The following is an 11,031-nucleotide window of genomic DNA, read 5'->3' on the forward strand; positions in this document are numbered from 1 at the left end:
CATCATAATTATAAATATTTCAAAACGACGGTATCCAATATTTTTCCGAAGCCTGGCTTTTGTATATTTGGCAATGAAAATCCAAATTTATTTGATTAAAAACGTTAAAAACAAAAGCAAAGCATATTATGAGGCTATGTTAGCTGCTTTCTGTTGGTTCAAGCATTTTGAATCATAACCCATGAAATATGAAACCGAGAGCAGGGTCTTTTGTAATTTGGATGCATCGAATTGCAGCTATCAGAAATTCGCTTTTGATTACTTTGAAGAGATCGAATAAGCTCAATCATGAACGATTAAAAATCTTTATATTTATGCACAATTCATTAGTGGCTTAAGATAATTCAAACGCGAATAGAATATATCCCAGGGAACTTGTTTATGAACAGCTGCAATCAGGAGCATAAATATTCCGACAGTCGCGACGCCGATGTTATGCACGCGCCTTGGCAGATTCGATGTTATGACTGGGCTTAAAATTAGCATCATATTATTGGGATTGTAAAGTTTGGACCGTCTATCTATCCTATACAATTGATGCGAGTTGCAGTCAGCGCTATACATGGGAAACATAGCAAAGATAGTGAATTCCATAAGAAAGAAGCCGTAAGAGGAAGAAGTTCAACCTCGAAGAACCGTTGTGCAATTGATTATATCTATACTGTATTTGATTATATATATATTTGCTATCATAAAATATGCCAATAAAAATTTGAACCTAACTATCAGTTGCGGTTACGAAAAAGTAACTACATTTCCATGCTCTTGTCTGAACCTTAGAGCAAGGGGATCCGCATCCCTGTCGCGCAGGTGCTGTAGCAAGAATATAGATGACTATTCTATTTAATTCGAGAGTCTTGCTGCACACACCTGAAAATCTTCAGCAGAACACTCGGGAGCATACACTCATTATAGGATTGTATTATACTTCTGTATTTTTATAATATTTAACCTATAAACATACTTTCCAATTTGTATGTCAAGTTGCGGAACTCAGGTAAACCCATTGCCAATTTTTTAATACACTCCTTTGTCTATCCGTAAGCTCTTCATACCTCTTACCACTCATCAAAACCAGTTTTCATTCAATCTTCACAATAGACAAACATAATTACGAAGTATATATAAAACAACACTTGCAGTGTGAAGAGGGACGCGATAAACCAGTGAAAGTTATCGAGCAGCGTCATCCTGTGCACTCGTTCCATATATATTCGGTATTTAAATGACAAGCATGTGATTTATTATTCCACATACTTTTGTATAGATTGGTACGTGCAATGATCGGTTCATTTAGAGTAGTGATTAGTGCAAATACATAGGGAATACATGACTAAAAAGAGATTTGTATTTGTTTTATCCAACAAGATTGTTGAAAATTGAATCTCTAGCACCTCCACTTGGAAAAGTCATGGAATGACATTGAAAGTTAGTGAAATTTTTCTGGAAGCACATGGCGTTTCATTATGTGAAAACAGTAAAAATTCCACAACTAAAAAGAGCTAGACTTGGCCATAAGAAAACTTGTTTGGCTAGGTGCTTATCTCCCTCATGCTATTGACCAACTCGACAAAATCTAAAACTGTTCACGTTCCGAGGATACATATTATACAGTAGTCGGTATTATCCTAAAGTTTCGAAACCACGCGATAGAAAATTCGGTATACCGAAATATCGGTAAGTACGGCAACAATTCTTCATTTCGTTTTAAAATATTATCATGATCATTTCACACATTTTGAAGATTTCAAGTTTAAAGACCTCTGCAAATATTACTGGGAACGCTGTGGATTTTGTACGTGAAAAACCCCATTAAATCTACAGCATGTGTTAGTGAAAAGGAAAGAAGTGTTTAATTAAGTAAAAATCGCGTTATCAAAGTGTGCATTATATACGTACTATATCACTTTATAACACAATTGTTGAAACACCGTATATTTTTCTTGCTATACCACAATAATTCACGTTCTTTACGTGTGTATAAATTACGTACTATTCCGCGTTAAATCCGCAATTTTTTATCCTATAGACCTATAGTGCATGTCGATATCCTTGAATTAATATAATTATATTGGTCAAACAAATATTAGCTTCTACCTTAAATGTGGTAAACAAAATATAGACTCTGGCTACATTTATTTTTTCATAAAAATGGAAAACAATGAAAAGGTTATTTTCACAGCAACATCCTCATCTTTCATATTTGGAATTTCCCAATACTTCTTCAACTTTCGGAATAATGTATCATAGGCATTCACCGGGAAACTTTCAGAAAATTTCTGAAATATTGGCACAACCATACAGTCTTTTTTAAACTCTTTAAAGTTAGTGCGAATCTCAAATTTCAATTTGTCATCCCACCATTTCTGCAATTTTGTGTCGATTCCGTTGTATAAAGCTTGAAAGCGATCACAAACGTGTTGCTCCGGGTGATTCATTTTTTTCACGTAATCAGTTAGCGGTTGAAAGTAAAAGTCCTGGAAAACACCATATCCTGATTTTGAATCTATATCGCCGTTTTCCAATTCAATATCTGATATCACAAAGCCGTATGCAGCAACCATGCCTTTGGGCTTTAGCACCCTTTCGCATTCCTCTACAAATTTTGATACATCCATGAAATGCAAAGAAAAACAACTTGTGACCAAATCGACGCTTTTGTCGTCACAGGGAAAAGCATCGGAGTTGCCAACGACGTAAGCCACGTTTTCTTCCAATTCCATCTCCTGGGCTAGTTTTATTTGCTCAGAACTGACGTCAAATCCTAAGATTGAATTAAAATTAGGCGAAAAAGCTCTGGTCGACCTTCCACTACCGCATCCAACGTCGAGCATAAATTGAAACTTTACACTCTCATCGGATGTTTCGCCGTAGCATTTTGTTAACTCGTATATAATTTTTGTAGTTATCGCAGTATCCAACGGTGATTTCTTGGAGAATTTCATAGCGGAGTCTCTGCTGCTATATTCATTCATAGTATTTTTGTGAATAACAAAATTTGGATGCCGTACATACACGTAACTTTATATTTTGTAATCTGGTTAAATATATCAGTAGATTACAAGCCTGAGAAGTCATAAAAGTAATTTAAAGCACTGAAAATTGGATTTTTCAAATTACTATCCCTTTTCAATTCCAATTAGGGTCACCTATAAACAGTATCTGCAGTATTTTTGTGGGGGAAAGTCATCACATTTGTACAAAACAACATATTGCGTTCCTCGTCTCAAAGGTATGCTTCTTCGCCCGAATAGATTAAGAAGGACAATCGCAAAGTTGTTTTATCAGTTTCCCATATATTTTTTCAAACAAATTAATAAGTTCTATTTATAACCTTATTTCGACGATAAATGCAAAACAACACCACCAACTTTAATTAATTTATAAACAGACTTGACATATTCTTTTTTATCGCAATTGTACGCCACAATATACATTTTCTGTCGCACTAAATCTCAAAAATCTGGCATATATTACCTATTTGTAAATATATTGTCCTGGCTCATTGAAACTGGTCGCCGACCAAAAGTGTATAAAGCACCGTTTACTTCGATTCGCCTTCGATTGCCTCGCCTTGCTGGAAACAGAAACGCTGATTCGCGATAACGGTTAGTTATAAAATGCGAAGATCGACGCGAATTACCAATACAGATCCGTAACACAAGAGCAATAAATCAAATAATCGATCAAGCGGATATGTCTCTGTAGAGTTGACAAACGCTTAGTTCGTGTTACGATTACGATAATCCATCCTACACGTGAGTTGATGTTTCGCAGAAATATGTATTACATCAGTAACAACGATGTCTTCTTGTCCCAAATATTTATCGTTTGAATGGATAAAAAAATAATTACGATAAAATGAATGAATTCGTCTACATTTGAAAAAAAATCTACCTATCTAACCCTAAATAAAACTTTAAAGTAATTATGCAGTTTTAACGTAATGACGCCTTTATATTTTGATAGGGTCAAGACAATATCGATATTAATACTAATTTATCTTGGCAACAACGAATCTAATAATTGATATATTTTTTACTTTCTGATCCTTTTTTTAGGACCCGTTTATTTTCGAAATATGTAAAACTAATGAAGAAATGCCATGAAGTTTTATCACAATTTACTCGGGTGATTGGTGTGCGTATCCAACCGGTAGTAAAAGGTTTGGCGCAATTTGAAAATTTATTCATGACGTCATATAACATATTTACATAACCGTGAAATGTCTATTATGAAGACATAATAGATTATTGTGACCTCACGAATGACATAGCCAAAGGCTTTTAATTATCTAAATTCGACCCTGCTAGTTGCACAAGTGGTTACACATATTGCAATTTTTACGCCATTACTGATTGATTGGTCATTGTTACGGAAATAAACAAAGAAATTGATTATCGGTGGAATATATATATCCAATGAATCCATATCCATACTGAAACTTACTTCATAGGAAAGAATGCCCCTCTCTGCGTGTTATTACCCCGTGTTCCCAACAGACTTCTTCAGAGGTCGATTATATACAGTATATTGTAATGCCAAAGGTTCGTATATAAATATATATTGTAAAGTTGCACGATCGAATTGAATCCAAACAAATATAAGGAAATATACACTTAAACCTTAATACCAGTTATACGGTTAAAATTCAAATCAGTATTTCTGCGAAAACATGAAAAACACTATATTCTCAACTCTTAAACGAAGGCTGAAAACACGTCACAACTTCCTCGATACGAAGAACGGTCGATAACAAAGAAGGAATGCTGAGACTTGTCGCTTGTGGTGATAAATCATAATCAGGGAAAATAGGTCACTGACCTATTTATTGAATTCACATACTATTAATTCAAAGTGGTTAAATAACATCAAAATCCATAGTTATCAAAGTTTCAAGTGCTTAGTGAGTGACCCCCCATGAAAGTCATGATCCAACCCTGCCTGTATCGCTTACCTTTTTTATGGATATTGAACAACCAATCAGATATAAATTTAATATTATTTAAAGTGCATTAAATATGCAAGTAATGGCAAATATTGTAAATAACCAGATGAAAAAAAAAACCGGCTAGTTAAATATACACCTATTATGGTAATGGTATAATCCTGACATAGACAAACTATGGTGCAAACTATATCAAAGTGTGCATTATATACGTACTATATCACTTTATAATATAGCCTACTTGTTGAAACACCGTATAGGCCGCGAGACGAGGTCGTATATATTTCAGTTCCGTCGCGCACATAAGGGAACTACTAGTCTACTACCTGAAAATAATTTTGAAAATCTCTATAGAAATTTAGTAACAAATATTACGTTGTACCCATTTCCAAATGTTGCACGTTTCACGAAAAAGAGGCTTTTACTACAAGAAATATCTGTCCTATATTCTCTACGTTTCCGGCAACAGTGGCCAATGACACAGACTTCTGCAAGACGTAACAATTAAAATTTGGTTAGCTGTAAGCGGTCGGATGAATCTCAGATCTACTACTCGCTTTTGCGAGTTGTGTATCCTTCTCATTGTCTTTTTAGTTATCATTAGTCAAATTAATCTAAGACGGTGTTAAAGAGTATTAGTAAGCTATTGTGAAGACCCTTGTTTTGTCTGCTAAAGCAGCTAAATGATGTCATGTGATATTGTTTCCATATAGCTATTTTGGCATTGAAGACACTGGGGGGCGTTGTGACACTGTCGGTTCTGTTCTTTTAGATGGCTGTTGGCGTGTGGTGTGGTTGGTGCCGGTACAGTGCGGTTGGTTTTCAGTTGGATTCTGGTCGTGTGTGTCTGTGGGGGTGCCTCTGATCTCAGGTGGGTTGTCGGCGATGTTGATTTGTGGTTTTTTGGCTGCGGTATAGGGATTTGTTGGATGTTTTTAGGCTAGACAGTAGGCTGATATTATTGTTTCAGTACAGTGCCATTGCAGTTTTTTTAGCGTTGTATTTTTGGTTGTTGTCAGGGAATTAGCTATCATCAATACGATTCAAAGTGTTTTTATTGTGTAGCCTATATTCTGTTTTCTTGCATTGTGCTGCCTGGTACTTGTTGCTTTATTGTATGCTTTTCGTTTCATTGGAGTGTTTGGCTGTATTAACCGTTTCATTGTAGGATAATTATTAAATATAACAAAATAGCATAAATTGAAGTGAATATTGAGAGGAAAATTGACGCCAGACTATATTGGAGGATATTCTGAACTTGGATAATTATTTCATAGACTGTCGGTACGCTACACTATTAAAAAATTGAAAATTCTTACCTTGAATAGCAATATTAGTTGAGCACTAGCTCATAAAACGTTGATAAATAGGTACGGTAAGGTAACTCCAAAGAAGGCTAAACCTAGAAAGATATGTCACAAATAACGATATTGCTTGTATGGAAGGTTTATGATTAATATAATGACAATACTACTAGACTTATACTACTATATAGAGTACAGCACCTTTGATTCAGAAAATATTTGATTCAGTTTGTGTAATACACATTTGTGAGAAAGAGGGGAAAGTAACCAATTTTTCTGATGTTAGTTGGTCTAAACTCTAAATTCCCAGAGTCGACAAGAACCTGGGCAACAATGTTTGGAGGAAAGTTGAAAGAAAAATACAGTATAGTATTGGAAGCGATTGAGAGGTGAGGAATCGAGGAATCACGTATGAAGTTGTAGGCCGACAGATGATGTTTTAAAATATATGTTAAACACTCATGTTGTTCCAAATATGATTTTCTTCCTCATTTTAGATACTGTCTACAGAAGACAGCGGCAATGTTTTACCCATCCCGCCTAACGCAGGCTACCATCGCTGCTGATATCAGTGCTATATCTGTAAGAATAAAATTAATCGAAGAAGAAGTCTTAAAAAAAACGCAACGGTATAGGAGAATCATACCAGTTGCAAACAGTTTGAATAGGCTATTCCTATTTAAATACATGGCATTCTTCTGCACCTGATGAGAATGAGAATTTCGGAAGCAATTCAAAGGAGAGTCGATTAGATATTGAAGTTAATTTAATAAATATTATTCATCAGTTTTTTCTCATACATCTGCTAGTGTCGAAAGTCCTGTTTCTATAAATAATATTGCCTTTGTTTGAAAAAAGACTAATTGTAATATTTCTGTTCATTATGTTATGTACTGACTGTATTCATTTAATTTTCTTGATTTTTTCATGTAAATTTCTCAGGGAGAAATAACCGAAAGAAAGAAATAACTTATATAGGAGAAATGCAACTTTTTACGCTGTGTCGTTGTGAACCTATGGTTATTGATTTTCGGCGAATCCCCTTATACCCAATTTTTGCATCAGGATTTTAACCGATTTACTTTGTTACTGTGTTTTTGGGCTCACGATGTTAATTTGTGACTTCATCGGATAAAAACTGATGCGTTTGATGGCTTCTATAAAATGAATGCGACTTTTTATGCTGTGTCGTTGTAAACCTGTGGTTATTGATTTTTGAGGAATCCCCTTATATCCAATTTTGCATCAGGATTTTTGAAGCAGGTTTTACAGAAAATGTGCAACTTCCGTTAGTGGGAACAAGCTGTAATGCGTTCAGTATGTTCATTTTTACACAAAATTAAGAATTTATTTACTACATGTGCGCTACGAAACCTATTTTCTAGGCGCTTTTAAGGGCCTTGTCTCACGGTCGAGTATATTTTACTTGCTTTACCACAATCACGTACTTTACATGTGTTTAAATTACGTACTATTCCGTGTTGAATTCGCAATTTTTTCCTACAATACATGACGATATCCTTGAATTAAATATGCTCAAACAAATATTAGCTTCTACTTTGAATGTGGTGACAAAATATAGACTCTGGGTCAGTCTGGCTATATTTATTTTTTCATAAAGATGGAAAACAATGAAAAGGTTATCTTCACAGTAACATCCTCGTCTTTCGTATTTGGAATTTCCCAGTACTTCTTCAACTTTTGGAATAATGTATCATAGGCATTCACCGGGAAACTTTCAGAAAATTCCTGAAATATTGGCACAACCATACAGTCTTCTTTAAACTCTTTGAAGTTAGTGCGAATCTCAAATTTCACTTTGTCATCTCGCCATTTTTGCAATTTTGTGTCGATTCCGTCGTATAAACCTTGAAATCGATCACAAACGTGTTGTACCGGATGATTTAATTTTATAGTGTAATCAGTTAGCGGTTGAATATAAAATTCCTTCAGAACACCATATCCTGATTTTAAATCTATATCGCCATTTTCCAATTCCATATTTGATATCATAAAGCCGTAGGCAGCAACCATGCCGTTGGGCTTTAGCACCCTTTCGCATTCGTCTACAAATTTTGATACATCTATGTATTGCAAAGAAAAACAACTTGTGACCAAATCGACGCTTTTGTCGTCACAGGGAAAGGCATCAGAGTTGCAAACGACGTAAGACACGTTTTCTTCCAATTCTATTTCCTGGGCTAGTTTTATTTGCTCAGAACTGACGTCAAATCCTAAGATTGAATTAAAATTAGGCGAAAAAGCTCTGGACGATCTTCCACTGCCGCATCCAACGTCGAGCATAAATTGGAACTTTACATTTTCATCAGATGTCTCGCCGTAGCATTCTGTTAACTCATATATAATTTTTGTAGTTATCGCAGTATCCAACGGTGATTTCTTGGAGTATTTTATTACAGCATTTCTGCTGCTAAATTCATTCATAGTACTTTTGTTTATAACAGAAATTGGATGCCGTATATACCTAATTTTATGTTTTGTAATCTGGTTAAATATATTAGTAGATTACAAGTTTAAAAAGTCATCAAAGTAATTTAAAACACTGAAAATCGGATCAATCGAACCCGACGAAGTATCTCAAATGCAAGAGGGCGACGAGATCGCTATCGCCAAACTAATAGGAAAGAAGCGAGGTGTCTGATCTAACGGCGTTCACCTCCAACTTAAAATATCTCAATGGACAGATAACGAACCTCAACGTTCCTGAGCAAAGTGCCCCGTGTGACTCAAATCAATTCATATGGACAGTTACATATGGCGCAGACCAGTAAACAGTCAAATATGGAAGTGCTTGCGAACGCGAAGTTGGCGTGTTCAGCGTAATTTATTAATAACATAAAATAGATAAATAATATTGAGATTTCCTAACGACAGTATTCAATGTTTTTTTGAAGTTAACATTCGTTAATAAACAAAAGCATGACGCAATGTTGGTTGCTTGTCCAAATATTTTAAACACACATATTAAAACCGGTGTACACTAAAATATTTATACATACTATACCAGAACATGAAATATGAAACAGAGAGTCGGGAAATGCAACTATCAGCAATCATATTTTGTGCTTACTTTGAAGAGTTCAAGCATGAACGATCAAAAATATTTTTATATTCATCCACAAACCTCATGCTCTAATACAATACCTTTGCCTATCTATAATCACTTCAATCACAATACTACGCATAAAACCCGTTTTGCAATCAATCTTCAATAGATTACCAGCTAGTGAGATAAGATTTCTAACTCTGGATTTTGCAAAATCGAAACAGGCTGTCGTGTGCATACATCGCAAATTACTAATAAGAAAAGAAAAATTGGTAATATTACAAACAAATTAAACACCACAGGAAGGAACGAATTACCTCTTCCTCCATTTGCTGATGGAATTCGGTATTCATAACCAGTTGGGAAACACAGCCCTTGAGCCCGTGTTCTTTGATAAGCAGGGAAATATATTGCTCTCGTTTCATACATTTTTGGTATATAAATTGCGAGCATATGATTTAATATCCACATACTTTGTGTAGATTGGTATTTGCAATGATCGGTTCATTTCGAGTGGTGATTAGTACAAACTGTGAGCTTGTGTATCAATATGTGGAACAGTGAAAATTCCACAAATTAAAAAGGGCTAGACTGGACAAAATCTAAACTGGACAAAATCTAAAACTGTTCACATTCCGAGGATACATATACAGTAGTTGGTATTATCCTAAAGTTTCGAAACCATGCGATAGAAAATTTTACCTATCTATTTGTACTGTATGTATCAATGTATGTACTCAAATCAATATTAGGTACCAATTTTTATATATTAAACGGATAAAGTTATATTTTGGCTACAAGGAAATTTTCTCCAATATTATTACGGTTGCGAGTATGTTATTCTTTCCACCCCCGGGGCAGTAAACTAAATTTCTCACGTATTTTATGCGAAAGTATCGTAATCCTGTTTTATGGGTTGAAAACGCCAAAAAATGATAAATCAAAAAACGATGTACTGCAAAACATAATGAAATGAAGCAAGTTTTGCTAAAACTACTGATATTCGAAAGCACACATCCACACCGAAAAATATTTTGAGGTCAGACATAAAAGGAGAAAAACTCAAGAATCGATTGTTTCTTTAGCTGCGACGAGACGAAAAACAAAATTTTAAAAAATTACATGCATAATTATACTCTTCTTTACGGGATTAAGTCTTTGACCAAAGCATCTGAATAACAATAGCTTTGAAATTGAGAAAACACATTTTGCGAAATATGCAAGCCATGCCAGGAAGATGTGTAAGAAAGTTTAGGTCTACTTCAGGCGAATTTGTCTCAACACGACACGGAAGCGGGAGACACTAACGCGAATTGCATAGCCTCCAATACTATATTGACAGTGACATCTCAATTTGCTGACGTACAGCCTAACCATTCTGAAACAAGTTCATTGATGTCCTATCTGAAAGAAATGTTTGAAACGTGCTTCCCGTCGACATCAATAGCCCACACCTCTCGAAACTGGGCCTCGTGGGCAACGCTGTAACTAAAATAAACAAACGCCTTTGTGCAGTCGATATAAAGAAGGTCGCGATGTGACAACGACTATTTACATTATTACTAACCCGACGAAGTATCTCCAATGCAAGAGGGCGACGAGATCGCTATCACCGAATTAAGGAAACAGCGAGGTGAAGCCAGATCGCATTATAAATGCCTGATCTAACGGCGTTCAACTCCAGCTTAAAATATCTCAATGGACAGATAACG

The 11,031-nt window shown here is 35.2% G+C and overlaps 1 protein-coding gene across 1 annotated transcript; it reads right to left on the reverse strand.

Moving 5' to 3' along the window:
• Nucleotides 1-2,135: 2,135 nt before the first annotated feature.
• Nucleotides 2,136-2,975, reverse strand: LOC120341200 (uncharacterized). Its single transcript, XM_039409678.2, has one exon. The coding sequence runs from the start codon at nucleotides 2,973-2,975 to the stop codon at nucleotides 2,136-2,138; it is 840 nt and encodes a 279-aa protein (XP_039265612.2).
• Nucleotides 2,976-11,031: the final 8,056 nt, after the last annotated feature.

Source organism: Styela clava, chromosome 1 (assembly GCF_964204865.1).
Source record: "Styela clava chromosome 1, kaStyClav1.hap1.2, whole genome shotgun sequence".
NCBI classification, from domain to species: Eukaryota; Metazoa; Chordata; class Ascidiacea; order Stolidobranchia; family Styelidae; genus Styela; species Styela clava.